Below are 19044 nucleotides of genomic sequence, written 5' to 3'. Positions count from 1 at the left end.
AAAATAAACCCTATACAAAAAAAAAACCTACTGTACTTTTCTACAGCTAATGGCCTTAGTTGCCGGGTTTAAAAAATAAAAACTTAAATTCAAATTCTTCAGATAATATTATTATGTTGTACTAATATTACGTTTTTAATTTAAAATTAGTTTAACAACCTAACTTATACAGGATTTTAATAATAGGTATGTATCGTTTACTGTTCATACTCGTGATTCATTCTATAAGCAAAAAAGATTTTCTACAAATTTAATGAAAAACATAATTTTACTTTTGTATTGAAAACCACTATCTTATCATACTTACAATTTACTAGGTTTTTTTCTTGCAGCATTAGCTCAATTTAATTTGTCAGAAGTATAAAAGGTGAACCCATCAAAATCCCATTATGGTCGTTTGTCAAATACCCGCCCTGTTTGCATGCCAACGTTGTTAAGCGGTTATGTCACAACCTTTAGTGCTTCTGTCCCTGCAGGTCTCATCTATGTATGGTAACGTTTCACTTTTGATCGGTGACGGAAAAAAATAAAACCGTTCACATCATATCTTCCATCATTCAATGGCTATATCTATTTTTGAATCTACTGCGCCGCGCACAGTTTTTTTTTTTTTTTTTTTAGTGTGTAAGCAATAGTTTTCTGTTTCGTTATTAGTAATAAAGACAGTATGCTATTTTCATATTCAACCAACCCTAAAATGTACTGAAAATTAGAGTATTCAAAAGTTAAATTTAAAATTTAAACAACTAAGGATTGGTTAGTTATTTTTTATTTAATTCTTAGTAAGTTCTGTATAATCTAAATATTAACTATTTTTTTACTATAAAACAAATTGATATATCCATATTAAGTATTTTTTTTCACGTACCTAAGTATATATATATTTTTACTACGATTCAAAACATAATTTTATCAACGAAAGCTTTACGTACTTAATATTTTATTGTAGTAAATGGATCCTCCTTAGCAAAAATTGATTTGTTTCTAAATTCATTAAATTTAAAGAATTTTGAATTTGAACGCATTTTTCTTTAAAGTAAATATTTTAAACACTGATTTTATAGTTATATTATTATAGATATTATAGTTAAAACGATTAAAGTTTTGAATAATAATATTTAATTAATTTATTCGTCTATTGAAATTTATTGCCTGTACATTTTAATTTCATTTTTTGAATTCAATTTTTTTTGAATTTCTAACATTTAATATTTCTATAATATTAAATTTAAGTATTATGTTTTTATAATGTTCTTTAGTAATTTATTATTTTAATTATCATTGGTTTATTGAAAAATAGGAATAATGTTGTTCTGAAATTAAATTTATTGAATCAAATTATTATTTTACCCTTAAATAATATTGTGTTATTTGATAATTATTTTTCATTCTACAATATTTTGAAGTAATTTTCAATGATATATTTATGTCCTAAATGAACTTTGTAATTTTAGAAGCAAATGCAAAGGCTAAAAGATTGCTTAAGTTTTCGAGTGTTGGCTTTTTGTGCTGGTGTGTAATATACAGATGATGATAATATATAATATATAATATATGATGCTTTGTTAGTGTGTGACATATATATATATATATATGTATAATTGGATTTTAAAAATTATAACTTACTTAATAAAAGTAGAATAGAGAACATAACATTTTTTTTTAATCGCCAACTTGTTATTGTAGATTTCAAATATGAAATTCTTGTCATATGGTTCTGTGAATAAAAATTTATTAGTCATTTAAAAAAAATAAATAAAAATTTGCTGATTGTTCATCTATGTATTTTCAAAGTAAGATGATGTGTACCTCGACTCTAAATATTATATGTGCGTCACGTTCATTTATACACGCCGCCTACAATGTCTACTAAAGTTCAATGCTTAATATATACTGCTGCAAAATACATGTTCTAACAAGCACTTATTTATGGACTAGTAAATTTTCCACAGTTTTCTTCTGACTCTTAAGTAAAATGGTTTTACGTTTGGAAAATAAAATACGCTTTCGTTTAATAAAATACGAAGTTCATGTAGTAAGGAAGATATTGGTAGACTTAGATCTTCTTAAAATTAATATTATACAATCTTTTGTGTTATTTAGTATAAAAAAAATAACAGCTATAAAAAAAAAAAAATGTTCATACAATTAAACAAGCAGCTTAATCAAAAAACATAAAACCATAAAGGGGTTAGCGTGTGCGTTATAGCATACACTGTAAATAAAGTGCATATTTATATTTATATGTATTGTTTAATATACATATATTTTCACCACGTCTGGCTCATATATTATGGACATAATGGAATACCCCTACTCTTTATTTAACAAGAGCAAAACGCAAAGCTGATGAAAATTACATTTAAATCAATAGTTCTACACCATATATTCGACATTAAAGGTGACCATAACTTTTGATTGAGTTGAACAATATTTTATTTGACTTATTAACTGATGTAAAACTAATCTGGTATTTTCCCATTCTATAAATAATGATAAATTTAAACTATTGTAAATGTTTTAATCATTTAATAATTTTTAAAAAATAATTAGTTGACAAAAAAAAAAAAAATATTACTCTATATTTTTTCACTTATTATTTTAAAAACCCTGTTTAAATCTCATTTTTTAAAAATATTTGTATGATTTTCCTTTTTTATTTACTTTATAGCGACTTTAACTAAAATATAATTATTATTTAAACAAAATTGTTTATACAAGAATTAATATTTTAAAGTTTATAACCATAAAATCTGTCGTTATAATTTTAGGAACATAGAATTTTATATAAATGAGCTTTTCATCTTAGCTTAATTACCGTTCTTGTTATACTCCTTTTAATTTAAATTTAAATTTTACTAAACTAGTTTTAATCAAGTTTACATCCTTAACATAATTAATCTTTTAATACGAAAGTCAAATGGGTATGTTGCTTATTATTATTCTAAAATATTTTCATTTTTTTGTAATTAAAATTAATAGATTAAATTATTGTTAAAATATATTTGATAAATACATTTTTAGTGAACTAATTTATAAAAAATATTTATATGATAGCAAAATTTGTTTCATTAAAAAAATATTCAATCTTTCTTTTTTTTTAATATAACCAACAGATTTCCCTAAGGGGTTGATCTTTTATTTGATCGCACCCTTTTTGGTAGATAAAAAAAAAATCCAAAGTTTTATTTTTATTACTGTAAGTTCTGTGTATCTAAAATGTTAATAAAGGTTATAGAAAGTAGAGATGGCCTGTATAAAGAATTGTTTTTATGTTTTTAAATCATTATTTTTGACGATTTCAATTCCTAAACCTTGATAATAATGTTGATCCTTATACTTTTTTTCACATCATCAAAAATACATTTAATTATTTAAAATATTTGACTTTATTAGTTGATTTTTAACATTTATTTTAAATAAATTTAATCATATATCCAATTAAAATATTTAATCGAAAATAAAATTATACAAAATTCGCATATTGTTTAATTATCATTTATATTTTAATTTTGAAAAAAGTATAAACCAAGTACCTACTTATAGTTCCGTTCAGCTAATACTTAATTTATTTTATTAAAAACCTTAATACATTTATAAATTGAACTAAACATTGTTTAATACTATTAAAATAATTTTAAGTAAGCAAATGCTAAAGTATAGAATCTATAATAGTGTATTACTTAGAACATTTAATTATAATTATTGTTAAAATATGTAATTTGCTAGAAACATCAAAAACTGGATTGTGAAAAAAAATATAAAACTATTAATACAACCAATAATAATTTACACCACATAATAAAATTATAATGTTAATTAAACAATTACTTTAAAAGTAATTACTTTAAATTACTTAAAAGAATAATAATTGTGTAACGTTTTATTTAAATCTAAAATGAATACGATTTATGAATTGTAATTGTATTTTGTTTGTACATTATGTGTAAAAAAACTGTTGTTTCTGAATTTCTTAAGACAATATTAACATATCTAATCGCTTATTTAGGCAATTATTTCTAAATTTTTCCTGTTATAAATATTATAAACCTTGTGTCATATTTCATATAGCAGAGTTTCCCTTGGAAATTTTCTCTTATTAAAGACCCTTAATCCCCCGCAACTGTTTTGTTGTGCTTTACAAATAAAAACGCTCTCTTGAATAATAGTTTCGACCTGTCATCTTCAGAGCACTTGCCAGGCTATTATCATACGCAATACACCTCCAATCCCTTCTTTGCATTTAACTAAAAAACAAAACAAACCGTAAGTGTACAAAATCATTGTTTTTATAAAGAAGATTTAAAATAAAATTATTCTCACAACCAAGAATGATTTTTCGTTGTATTTTATATTAACTCTGACGTTACCGGCGTTTCGAATAAGTAGTTACTTTATGTAGTTACTGCTTAGAGCAGCTTATAAAAAATAAAATAAAATAAAATAAAAGTAATAGTGAAAATAATATCCAGTTATATAAACTGTTCGGTTCGGTTTGTACACACGAGGGATTTTAATTTCCTGAGCGTCGTGTAATCTATAAAAGGGTCAACGAACAGATTTCATCAGGTGAAGTAATTTGTCCCCTAGCTCCGGGAATTGCATTTGTATGGCTGTACGTGTGTGTTTAATCTGTGAGAAGAGGTGAGGGATTCATTTACTAGACTTTGGCAACACGACAAAAGCGTACATGGAGTGCAATTTAGACATTTGGATGACAAACGCCCATCAAAGCCAGTTCCCGGGTGTGGTGCCCTCTGTGTTAATTTCCACTAATAATATCATTCCGACGTCATTCGCATTGGTTGCGCCGTTAACGATTTTTTTTTATTTATGTCGCTTTAAACACTACGAACTGTCATGGTGTGTGTGATATAGGTTTATGCTTTAGTATTCCCTCCTCTTATATGTGATGATTTGTGAATAAAAAGCATAGTTCGCTGTCAAGTGTGAAACTAGAAACAACATTTTATTTTTGTTATGTATTTATTATTTTATGCTGTTAAAAAATCCAATACTTAGAATAGTATTTTATTCTATTATTAATATTATGTTCGTTTTATGACGTATCGTTTAGAATTGTTTACCTTTATTTCTACTTTCGTATACAATATAATATATTATATTATTTTGTTTATAATAGGTAGTAAAAAATACAACAATATAAATGAAATGTGTTAAAAGATGTTATGAATACAAGCTATGTGTAACAACCAACATCTAGGTTCCGTTTTTGTTTTCCCGGTGTGATGTAGTAATAGTTGTATCAAATTTTTGAAAATATCAATAATCCCAATTTCCTAGTTTTGTTTATTTTGTGGGGTGACAGTTTTTCGATCCGTTGTCTTTAATATATTATATTATCATACTATACGGGGTATCCTAATTTATAGTCATTCGTCCGCTCCGGATGGAATTTGAAATCCATATTCTGTGATAATGCATAATCAAATGTCATAATTTATAAGTTATACTATCATTATATTGCAGGGGTGGCCAACAAGAAGAGACTTGCGAACCGCCCAATATATTAATAAATATGGAAGAGCCAAAATAAAAAAAAAAATGCATATTAATGTGTGTATATGATTATATCGTAGAGAAGATAATTAAATATATTAATCGTAATAAAATATATAAAATGCAAAACAATATAATATGATATTAATTAATAATTAAAAATAAAAATAAATTCATATTAAAATTGTTTTTTTTGTAATAATGTTTGTATCTTACGATAAGATGTGAGTTATATAAGTCTATGACGGTAGCCGCAGTTTGGCCATCCCTGTTATATAGCATTATAGAAATTATTATGTATCTACTGATTAATACTGATTTTAATTTAAAAAATTAAATTTTATTAGTTAAAATTTCATTATAACAATTGTACTTTGAATTCTTTGGCTTAGAAACACCATATTTATTTAATATCATATTTAATTATTATTTAACCTAACCTATTTAATATTTGCTTATTATGTCTATATATATTGTATACATTTTATGGTGTCATGGTTCAAAGTATATGAAGTAATTTTTTAGGAAAACATATTATCTTTTTCTCTATTATTTCAAACATTTCACTATATAACCTAACGATATTTACTTCAATTATTTGTTTTCCTCCTCTTCACGAAAAAAAACCAAACAATAAATCATCGTTATCTATAATGAAAGTTTTATCAAAACTTCTTGTTTGTATCAAAAATAATTTAAAATTCGATTTATTACTTACACAATTCTTAATTTTCTAGCTTGTATATAGATATGATCCTTTTAAATTATATGTTTGAAATATACTTAAAATAATTAACTATTTTAATTACTATGGATTTGTAATTGCTTATATGATCCTTATTTTACATTATATATATTTAATATAACGTATATTATTATCACATACATGCTATAAAAGTACCTATAGGTAAATGATAATAAATTATATTACATTATATTTTTAGTTTTTTATTTAGCATCTAATTTGTATTGGATTTATTAATTATAAATAATTTAACGTACATTAGTTGAGATTATTATTATTTTTATTTATACATGGTTTATTATAATTTTTTTTTTTTTTTTTTATTGAGCTGATATATTGTGTTGTCTGTATCGAGAGCTTCCGACAGAATATTACGACTTCCGCTTTTAGTCTTTCCTTCTCATAAATACGATATTTGGTTATAAACTCATAATAACATGTTTTACCATAAGAGAGACTAACAGTTGGTATATTTTATTTCATAGTCGAGTTATGTAATAATTATACAATTTATTATTTTAGATATTTAAGTATAATATCAAGAACGATTATTATTAATTTAGTCTCCAAATTAAATTTTATATTTATATTTTTAGATTGGAGTTCTGGTCTTGGTGATCAAGAACGAGTTAAACGGCAGTTATCCGTTTCGTCTGATTCAAAGCTGTTAGACGAAGCTATATGTGAGGAAACGCGTGTCATACTAAGACCTAAAAAACCTCCTAGGCCTAAATCAGAAGTGTTCCTAAATCAACCCAACCACAGACGAACCAAACGGTATTCGGCATTTGGGGTGTGTATTTGTTATTTAACTTAATATTTTTTATATATTTATATGTGCAATCCATTGCACGTTGAAAGGAAAGTACTTAAATCTAACCTCTCCCCCATTCTTGATGAAAAATAAAATTCAGAATTGTTTTGAACACTAATGATGTTTATAACTTTATTCATTATAATATAGCTTTAAGCAGCCAAGAAATGTTATACCATTTTATACCTCATTATTATTTTTCCCTTTTGAATTTCGATTTCTTTTTTCCCTTTAAAATATGACACGTAACTTTGAATTCACTATTCTCGAGAAATATTATTAAATTCGCTTTCAAACATTTCTTCCTATATAATATAGTATTGTTTTTCATTCTAACTATCATGATTTTTTACTCTTTGTTTTATTTTATTCAGGGAGATTCTCCGTTTGGAAAATCAGAGGCGTACATAAAATTAGATCCGCTTGGTGAAGGTTCCTATGCTACCGTGTTTAAGGGGTACAGTAAGTAAGTACAATAACGATATACATACTAAACATATATTTTATAGATTTTTTAGTAAAAAGTTAATTATGCATTTGAGATGAATTAAAAATATTTTTGTGCATCGTTTATTTTTAATTATGTATATATAAGATGGAATAATTTTTACTACATACATTTAAAATATTTAATTTTTATTAGTGAACAAGTTATTAATTAGTCAAATAACTAAGTCTATAATATTCATGATAATGATATCGTTTAAATTATTGTTTATTTTTATTTTTATTAGAATACAGAATTTTAGTTTACCGTAAATCCATGAAAATTTTAATCGTTAATATTTATAACTTCTTCTATAAACCGTAAAACATTTTGTTTTTTTTTTTAATTTTGTATTTGAATAATATAAAATAAATTTCTTACTAGATTGTTAAAATGATCCATCATACATGTATTTATATATATTATCTATATTAAATAAATAAAATAATTGTTAAAGGCACAATATTCAGCGTTACTATCTTAAGTCAAGATAATTAAAATTTTAAATAAAATAACAACTTACTGTAATGATAAAAAATAAATGTATTTATATTAACTTCTCTATTGTGCTTACTGTAAATATATTTTATACAGATTGTATAAATTAAAATAAATATATAAAAAAAAAAAAAAATTATATTAATGAGAATGAAGATAAAATGATAAGTTAGTTTGTAAACAAAACGTTTAAATGTGTACAAGAATTACATTTTTACGATTATTATATGAAGAAAAATCGATGGAATATTTTTTTGGTTCTTTATTTAATTTTACGTCTTATTCGTAGCAAATAGAGGCTATTAAAAGTTTAAATAACAAAAATAAGTCAACAGTTTAATTTGGAAGGTTAACATATTTTTTTCCATAAAGAAACATTGTGTATCAATGGTTAGCGTGCCTTAGTAAAAATTTAATAAATGAAAAATCGATCGTGTTTCAATCTCTTGATATTTACATTATTTACATTAGGATATTATAAATGTAGTATATATCAATAATATTATTAAAGATATACATATATTTATTAAACATGTAAATACGTACTATACATGGTGTATAGGATTTATAATAGGTTCTATATGAATTCGGGTTTATATAATTTATATTATGATTTGGTTGTTATATAAGCCGATCATATATCAGAAACTCCGGTGTTTGTACATTGTACATTACTAATTTGTTGTATGATATGAATATTATATCACGTTGTATATATATAAACTCATAATAATATTTGCCGCCGTTTTATGTCAATAATTCATAACTAATAATTTACCTTTTTTTTTATTTCAAGTTTGACCAATCAAGTCGTCGCGTTAAAAGAGATAAGACTACAAGAAGAAGAAGGTGCACCTTTCACGGCGATCCGTGAAGCTTCGTTGTTGAAAGAACTGAAGCACAACAACGTGGTCACTTTACATGACATTGTGCACACACGTGAAACACTTACATTCGTTTTCGAATACGTTGTAAGTCTTCAGCATGTTATAATTTAACAATATATCTGGTTTCAACTTAAAACATAAATTTTTGCAGTTACAATGTATTATTACTATTATTATTATTATTATTTATTACATATTTAAAAAAAACCTCAATTTTTAGTACCTTTATTTTTTTTAAATTATGTTTTTCTATATTATTTTCTACTACTTTATTATTATTTTTATGGTTGCATAATAAAATGTTTATACTAATTTATACTATCTTTATACTCGAGTACAGTAATAACGTTTATGAATTCAAAAATACAGTAAAATTAATAGGTATTGATCTAAGAATAAAATATTATTATTCTCTCCTAAAAAGTATTTACATAAAAAAAATAATGTTTGATGGTTTGTTTATATTATAAACAAACTCTACTACTGTTTTTATTTATGTGAATAGAATAACTATACGTCTATACGTACATCATACATCTTTGGTAACAAAAGTTAACATTTTACGTTCTATACATGTAAATATTTCGAAAGTATTACATTATCCTATTATGATGTCATTAATTACTATTAAATGGTTTCTATAACAGGCTCAGAAGCTAAAAAATAATAAATTCCTTCTATGATAAATGTTCATTTAATTTGATTGTATTCACTCGTAATGCATCCACTATACTATAAATGCTTATGAGTCATAAACCTTAGCTACAATATAAAACAATGAATTATTTTGATTTATATTTGATTTGTCTTCATGTATTATTTTAAATATCATAAAGTTATATAGTTATTCAAATGCATTATTATTTTGATGTTTTATTTATATCTTAAAAATATATTTTGTATTATATTGTTTTAAATGAATGACTTATCATAATGTATTAATATCATTGTCAAGATTTAGTTAAATTTAAAATCAATTTATTTTTAACTAGATTTTAATAAAAAATGTTATGTAGTTGTTCTCTTTTTAAAATTAAAAATGTGAACAATACAAGTAATTAAGAAATTGAATAATTGATCTTAATTATTCCTTTAGAATTTCCCAGTACATAATGATTAATGGATACAGGAACAATAAAAACTGAGATATATTAATGTAAAAACTTATTAACCTTGTGATAATTATTTTAGCATACTGATTTGTCACAATACATGGAAAGACATTCAGGAGGTCTAGATTATTCTAACGTACGACTATTCATGTTTCAATTATTCAGAGGCTTAGCATATATACATCAACGCCGTGTACTTCATAGAGATGTTAAACCCCAGAATTTGCTCATCAGTGAGATAGGAGAACTTAAATTAGCTGATTTTGGTAAGTGTTGGATTAATTAATTTCCTATATAAAAATTATGTGCACTTCTATTCAGGTAAAAATGTTTATTGTTATTGTTTAGGACTGGCTCGTGCTAAATCAGTGCCAAGTCATACATACTCACATGAAGTAGTCACATTGTGGTATAGACCACCAGATGTCTTGCTTGGGTCTACAGACTATTCAACATCCTTAGATATGTGGGGTGTTGGATGCATATTTATTGAGATGATTACTGGTGTGCCCACATTCCCTGGAGTACGTGATACATATGATCAATTGGATAAAATATTTAAGGTTAGTATACAATTGATTTATGCTTATTAACTTTTAATGGTTTTATTGTTTTAACTTTGTTTCATAGATTTTGGGTACACCTACAGAAGAACATTGGGAAGGTTGCACACATCTAAAAGGTTATAAAGAAGGAAGAGGAAAAATATTTATGTACCCACATCAAAAACTTGGCCATGTGTTTCCTAGGTTGTATGACATTGCTGAAGGCGAAAACTTAGCTACGTCATTACTTCAGGTACAAATTTATATGGTATACTAATTTAATAAATGTATTAATTGTCACTATCTGTAATACATATAATAGATACAAATATATTACTACAGTGATTATTAATTATATAAATAAATAATAAAAAGAATTCTGTATTTTTATTATTTATTACAAAAAATCAATTTCAAATGTCATATTACATCAATATTATTTTCATAAATATTTTTGTTTTCAATTTACAATAACAAAACAAAGCATTTTTTTTTTTTTTTGTAACTTAATGAATAAGTATTTTTACAGTTAATTTTAAACATTCATCATAATTTTTATAAACATTTTTTATTTTTTTTTTAAATATTCTAATTTTATTGAAATATATAACCTATTTCATATTCAAATACACTAATTTAACTTTCTTACAAAAAGTATTTATGTTAATATCGATGATAAGATAAATTTAAATATCTATTTCAATTTTTTTGCATTAAATTTTATGTTTCTTGTAATGGTTTTTGATAAATAATTGTGTAAATATTAAAGGTTTTTACATTTCATGCAATTATATTATAATATATACAAAATTTTTATTGATAAATATTGATATAATTAATCTTATAACTAATTAAATTTACTAAAAATATTTATTATCCATAAATTTTATTGAAATTGTTACTGACAATATTGAAGTCACTATGTGTATTTATTTTTTTTATTTAATATTTAAATTCATTATTTATAAAAATATAATATTTTTTTTTCAGCTTAATCCAGATTTGCGTATAAACGCTCCAGCTGGTCTTAGGCACAAATATTTTCAATCCCTTCCCAAAGCTATATATGATCTTCCAGATGGTCAGTATAATATTGATAAAATTTAAAAAATTAATTTTAACTAATTGTATTTTTATATTTTCAGAGGTGTCTGTTTTCAGTGTAAAGGGTATTCATCTGAGTCATGAATCAAGAACTACGTTCAAGTGTTAAATGTTTTTTTTTTTTTTTTTAGTAATTCTGAAGTTATTACTAATTATTAGCTCAATAAAATTAAAATAATAATATTATATTTAAGTATAGTTGTTTACCAGAAACATTGAGTTGTGCGGCCCAATCGGGGCTTTACGCGTCTCGGCTGTTGAGCCATTTTACTGTGATGATGATTATTTTATATTTCCTATATTCATACTTATAAATGTTAGTATATCAGTGTTGTAAAGGGCTTCTAGAGTAAAAATATTTGAATATTAAAAAAAAAAAAACAATCAGTTATTTTACAATAATACACTTATTAAAAATATAAAAAAAAAGAACAAAGAGGAAATAAGATAATATAAAATATGTATTTTTAGAGCGATAATAATCTTTTTGTGTTTACTACTTATACAGTTTTCACAACTAAAATATTAGAATTTAAGGCAAATGAAATTGCTCAACAAAGTGGGGGTCAACTGTATAACAATCTAGTAACATTACAATATGTATACTTACTAATACATATATTTGTATTGATAATATTAAACATTAAATTTAAACTGAACAAAATAACTTAAATACTGTCCCCACATTCGCTTTGCCGTCCCTTGAACGTCCACTTCATGTAAAATTATTGTGTTTGAAAAACATTCCTAAAAATGCATCAATCACAAAATTTTCCCTTAGGATTATATTTGTTTTTGAATAGTATATTTTACATTTGTCGCTTGCCGTCCAATTGGTCCGTCAAAGCAAAATATTCCTCTAAAAATATTTTATTTAGCCGATAACAACATTTTCAAGATGACATCAGGTCTTTTGTTATTGTTAAACTATTTAATAAAAGTTAATGATCCGTTTACATTCATTTATATTAATGGTTGTGTTTTTAAACACATAATGTATTAACTTACTGCATTTTATATATATACCTACTTACATGTATATTATATTTTTTTTTATTTTTTTTTTTTTTTTTTTTTAATCTTTATTTTGTATTCAAATAAAATGTATACAAAGGTTGAGTTAAGAAGTAATAGAGTTAAATCAAAATTTTGATTTAACCTTACGATTAATGTACAATTTATATTTTAATGTAATTTTTTTATAATTTTAAAAATCATAACAATTTTTATTTTTACTTTCTTACTATGATACACTCAACATTTTTATTTTTTTAATTTTATTTTTAATAACTCAACCTTCTTAGGTACTTAGTAAATCTTAGTTCATTCAGTATATTATTTAAATATATAAATATATTTTTTTCAAACTAATTTCACAGTCTCTCTTTAAAGGTAGCAAATATATTAGCGGCTAAATATTATATTAACGAATTAATAGATTATAAATAATGACATCTTATGTATGATAGATATTTCACTGTGTTCTAAATTTTGCACACGCTAGTGAAATAACCAATTTCTGTCACTAATGAAGTCAATTAATTTATTGTGAAAGATGAAGTCGCGTACTTAAGTATTTTTTTTTCTGTAAAATAAATTTTGTACGCTGTTTTCTTTAATGAAACATTTAAGGCAATATATGTGGATTTCAACTGTGATTGTATGTCATTGTGTTTTAAGTTAACAATTTTAACAGTTTAGCAAAATTTGTGTAATTTATTTAAAAAAAAATAAAAATGTTTATGATGCCCTTTCTGTATCATTTTCCTGCCCATTGAACTACTGTTTTGTCTATATTTTAATATATTGTCATAATAATAGTGTATTTATTATTATTAATGTAATATACATATTTTATGTGACAATTATTATTATTATTATTATTATTATTATTATTATTATTATTATATTATTATATTATTATTTATTTATTTTAGGACTGTTAAAAAAAAAAAAAAAAAACGGGTGTAAATAGAATTATTATCATAACTTTGTCATTTATATAGTTTGTTTATATATTATATTTGTTTAAAGACTTTATATTGTAGAACGACTCATCAAGTGTAAAAAGAAAAAAAAAAGAAGAATTAAATAATAAATTATAAAACAACAAATTTCTCAAAACAAATATCAAGTTTTCTTTTATTTACTACTAGCTAAACATGTATATTTTATTTAACACCTAACACACAAATAAAACTAATTGTGCCACTTTGTATGTACAAATGATAATTCATCACACGTCAAATGGATTGGAGATCATATATTGCCGCTGACAGCTCGTTGGAATCACGTAAATGGCCACGACATCAATATGTACGCAAACAGCAGTAAGAATAAATGTTTTTTGTTTAGGCCTGTAACAAATAATGATTAAAAAATTAAATATCGGTAATTTTATAGTCAAGTTAACAGTTATTATAATTTTAAACACTTCAGATTGTGTCCATGATTAAAAATTATATTCAGATATATTTAGTCATTATGTTTTATGGTTAATTTTTAAGAATATATTTTTCCTCAGAGTTTGTTCCTTGGTATGGTGCACCTTATATTAAACAATATTATGTTTGTTCACATAGGCTATTTATCAATGATTGTGTAGGTACCTTTTTGGTGAAGAACTTATCAAGACTTATCTAGGCTTTTTTATATAGTCATGGATATGAGTACTGTACAGTTTTAATGAAATATAGTTCTAATGATCAAATAAAATATTAAATTTAATCGTTAACGTTACCTATTCGAATATCTTAAGTGCTATGTCATGATTGTGATAAAGGGTGTAAACGTGGACAGACTTTAAAAGTTTAAAAGATATAAAATAATCGACTTAAAACTTCGCAAGTAACATTGTATACCTACCCTTATATATTATAATGTTAAATTATATTAGGGTGTAGCCGATACCAAACGCTTATCTCAAAGTAGGTACCTAATACTTTAGTGGTTTGGTATATTAGCTTGTCACAGTTATTTAAATCGTTTGTACTATAACTACACATTTACGTCTATTTTTGTGATCAAGATATTATTAAATATTTATTATTGTAATACACTAATACCTACTTACACTTAAAAGCCTTATGTGAAAAATACATTTGTGGGAATTTAATAGTTAAAACAATTATTATGAACATTTATTATTTTTAACGTAGGTAGGTACCTACCTAATAACACATGAAAGTAAAAGATAATGAATTATGATAACAATTTATATTACATACTAGGTACCTACCTACTTATAAATATTTTCTTGGGCATGTTTCTAAACGGTTTTATTTTTAGTATAATATTATGTTTCCTACTAAAAACAAATTCACGCTAACCCAATTATTCTTAATTCTAAAATGATTTTCAGAAAATTTAAGATTTACTGTTGAACAAGGCATTTCTACTTCACCGCTACACACCATCTTTAATGAGGTCCCCTAAGATAGTAAACTAGCACCCAACCTTTACAACATCTATAGACTATAGGTATAGGAAATATTTCTCCAGCTCTTGACACACTTTAAGCTGTATAAGTCACATTTACTGATGACACAACCATATTATTCACAAACAATGTCATTAAAACAACTGCACGCAATTTATAATAGCCTCATTGAAGCTTGATGCAAAAATCGATTGATAAAAATATATGAGAGCAAGTTAACACAAGTCACTTTTTTCTTTCGCATTATATGCTCCTTTGCAATAAAATTTAATAATGTAATCATTACCGTAGTTCCTGTTTCTATCATAATGTATGTTTTCAAAACTGATACTTTTGTAGGTAGGTACCTACACTTATGACCTATATATTTTTAAAACGTAATTTTGGTGTGAGTGGCAAGCATACCGCTTAATATTTGCTTACTTTTTATTTATCAACTAAATGATTCTTTTTGTAAATCGATTTTGTTACCAAGTTTCATTTATAAAAACCACCTATTATCATAGGTATAGGTAATATTGTCAAATATACCTAAGAAATACAAACTTTAAATATAGATATAACAACTCAATTGTATATTTTTATTTTTAGTTGAAAGCGGATGTATGAGAAGATGAGATTATACAAAATAATGCTTTTTAAAATTACAGCTATAGCTCTATAATAGATTACAAGGAAAACATTTTTAATACCTTTCAGAATACGAATCATTAAAATTTCAAATACTTTAGTACCTATTTGTGGATATCACAAAAATATATAAATATTTTTTTAAATATATCAGGACTAGAGCGTTTAATCAAGTTTTGTATTAATACAAAAAAAATCCTAAATTTTTTTTTAACAATGTACTTTTTTGTTGTTAGACTACTATATCTAAATTTGAATATATATTATATACATATACAGAGTGATTTATTAGGTCACCAAGGATACTAACTCGAGCATGATTTTATTAATTAATACCCAAATTATGATTAATAAGTGCTTAAATAGTATACCTATTTAATAACTAATTGGTTATGGCAATACAAATTTATAAATTTAACCATAGATAACAAAAATATTGGAAAATATTTTGGCTCTTGAGTTATTTAATAGGTATTCAAAATGTTTTACTTCTATTTTTGTTGATAACATTTTTGTTTACCTGTAAATTATTTATAATAGAAAATTCGTTGTTAGTTGGTCATTTGACAAATTAAAAATACCGAAAAAATACATAAATTTAAATATTTGCCATGCAAGCGTGTGCCAATACAATATTGACGTTCGAAATTTATATTCACATAATGGTTATCGAACTGACTAATTTTAATTTGTAAATTTAGTGAATTCAATCAAAACCTGTTGTCGTTTACTATTTGTCAAGCCGTTAAAATGGAAAAAAAAACGTAAATAAATTTATGCAAATACAATAATAATTAATTAAAAGTTATTATACGGGTAAAATCAACTAGAGCGTTTTCCAATAAAACGATTTTTTTAAACTTTTATATTTACTCATCGTTTGGTTTTCATTTAATTATCATAATCATATCATGGGTTTTTTTTTATAATGCGCCTAATATAATATATAGATATGTGTACCTGCAGTACACATAATAAATTGGTAGTGATTATTTTTCATAATAGTATTTTAAATAACGGAAACAATTTATTATACTATATGTCGCGGTAGTGTACAATTGTACAAAAACAAAATTTATTAGATATGTCATAATATATATTATACAGGTATAATATTATAATAATTATAAATAATAAAATCTAATAAGCTTCCCCTGTGCCAAATGTCTCATTAGTTATTGTAAAATAATATAAACTTATGTACATTATGCTAAGTAATTCATAAAAAATAGAAAAACATCCATTGTTTTATAAACTATTAACTTTTTAGAAAATATTCTTTTATATAATTGTAAGTTTTATAATAATATTAATTAATATCTACGTTTATTATGCGTTGTAATGAATCTAATATAGAACGTATACTACTCATAAAACCTATTTAAAGGCTTATTTTGTTATCATGGTTAACCTATAATAGTTCAAATAAATATTACGTTTTATACGGAGTATTCCATTTGTTCATTTGTCCGCGCAATACTCAGCGTGTATCTAATCAAACGGTCGTTTATAATACATTTTTTTTTTTTTATGTGAAATAGTCTGAAAGGGTTTGCGTTTAATATATTCCCGTCAATATACAAACGTATAATATGAAGTATACCTATACGTACTTAATGAAGAATTAATCCGATCCTCTATTTTTAAACTCAACTTTAATATTAGTATTAAAATATAAATCAAACGTATATTTTTTTTCCTACGCTTACTAAGAAGAAGAGAACGTTTCTAGTTGTAAATTGCAAATGGACATTCATTAAATACAAACATTAATAAAAACAATTTATTTTGTTGTAGGTATCTAATTTTTGCACAAACTACATCATACTTAAAAAGTTATCTTAAAGTCTGAAAAACGGGTCGATAAAAAAAAACGATTGGTCTTACAAGCAGAAATAAACAATGTAATATTATATTTAATATAAAACACCGGGGAAGTAGCTTATTGTTATACCTATAGTATGTGTGTCAGAACTTGTTCAAAAGAGGGGCTAGGGAGACTTTACCCGTGGTCCGTATGTTGAAGAATGCCACAATGTGTCGTCTTATTTTTAATTTTTAGTATAACAACATATCTAAGTTTTTTAAACAGTGACTTAAATAGAAAATTTTACTCAAGTTAGTATTATTTAATTATTCTTAATTATCAATTAAGAAGTATTTTATAACCGTTGACTAATAAATATAAATTAATATTTTGTTAATCATTGCTACAATACTAAAACATATAAATTATACATAAATTTAAAATTAAATTCAAAAATTTACAAATATCACTAAAATAGTTAAAATATTTTGAAAAACATTTATGTCTAATATTTGCTAATATTTTGAATATTTTTAAACATAATGTAGATACTCAAGTATCAATAGTTATTTATTAAAATATAAAATGTTCTTTATAATGCTGTGTAATTTTATTTTTTTATAGTAATGTAGCAATAGCTGTGATTGTTACGTATATACACAAAAACTATAAAAGATTTTTTTTAATTATATTTTATTTTGTTTTTTGACAAGATCTGGGATAGTGTATTTTTGACACTAGACTTGTATTTATACAGGGACATCTGGCGGATGTATTTTTCCGATATAAATATATGTGTGAAAGGTTAACCGACCACAAGCCAGATATAGAAATTTGGAGATAATAAGGATAAGCACTCTAGCCTATGAGAGCTGATCACCGAACTGGCAGGGTTTGTTAGACGCGACATTACAGAGCTGGAAGCAACACCTCAATAGCTAACACCACATAATTACTCTTCTAATATTATTTTTAACTTAGTCGATTTTATTAATACGCGTAACTATAAATACAACAATATTCCATCTTTCAACCTGCCACACATCGGAGTTCACAACAATAATTATTTTTAAACAAGATTTCTATGAGAAATCTGAAAAACTGCCATTAATTGTCAAAATATTAATGTTGAAATGAAAAAAAGTGTGAATCGTGTCGATAGTGAATATTTAATACTCTGAAGTTGGATGTAGGACCGTCTCTAGGTTTTTTAGCACTCAGAGCAAGAATTATGTCGACGCCCTTCACTCTCTTTTTTTCTAATTTTAACGCCTTTCGCCCCTCCCCTCCGACGGATTTTGGTGCTCCTGTACCGTCACATACGTCGATCATATCTAAATCCGACCCTGGTAAATTCTATTATACATTCAAACATTTTTAGCACACTCAATCTTCTTCTAGGTTAGTAGACCCAATGCAACTTGGAACAAAGTAATTATTATAATTTTATTTACTA

The 19044-nt window shown here is 24.4% G+C and overlaps 2 protein-coding genes across 3 annotated transcripts in view; one reads left to right on the top strand and one right to left on the bottom strand.

The window, feature by feature from the left end:
* Window positions 1-12697, top strand: part of LOC112595043 (cyclin-dependent kinase 14) — a 47938-nt gene extending 35241 nt beyond the window's left edge. For both annotated transcript variants that reach the window (XM_025340116.1, XM_025340117.1), the window contains exons 4-11: window positions 6862-7058; window positions 7454-7545; window positions 8861-9035; window positions 10143-10329; window positions 10412-10626; window positions 10694-10861; window positions 11599-11689; window positions 11754-12697. In XM_025340116.1, the coding sequence (XP_025195901.1) occupies window positions 6862-7058; window positions 7454-7545; window positions 8861-9035; window positions 10143-10329; window positions 10412-10626; window positions 10694-10861; window positions 11599-11689; window positions 11754-11821 (1193 nt within the window). In that variant the 3' untranslated portion in view covers window positions 11822-12697. The remainder of the gene's footprint in view (window positions 1-6861; window positions 7059-7453; window positions 7546-8860; window positions 9036-10142; window positions 10330-10411; window positions 10627-10693; window positions 10862-11598; window positions 11690-11753) is intronic.
* A 1145-nt stretch (window positions 12698-13842) lies between these two features.
* The window catches only part of LOC112595012 (lachesin-like), a 121202-nt gene continuing 116000 nt past the window's right edge, over window positions 13843-19044 (bottom strand). The window contains exon 8 of the mRNA XM_025340077.1: window positions 13843-14069. Within this exon, the coding sequence (XP_025195862.1) occupies window positions 14002-14069 (68 nt within the window). The 3' untranslated portion in view covers window positions 13843-14001. The remainder of the gene's footprint in view (window positions 14070-19044) is intronic.

The sequence above is a fragment of the Melanaphis sacchari genome, unplaced genomic scaffold, assembly GCF_002803265.2.
Source record: "Melanaphis sacchari strain LSU unplaced genomic scaffold, SCAv2.0 Contig24_pilon_pilon, whole genome shotgun sequence".
Lineage (NCBI taxonomy): Eukaryota > Metazoa > Arthropoda > Insecta > Hemiptera > Aphididae > Melanaphis > Melanaphis sacchari.
This window is presented reverse-complemented; position numbering and strand designations above follow the sequence as displayed.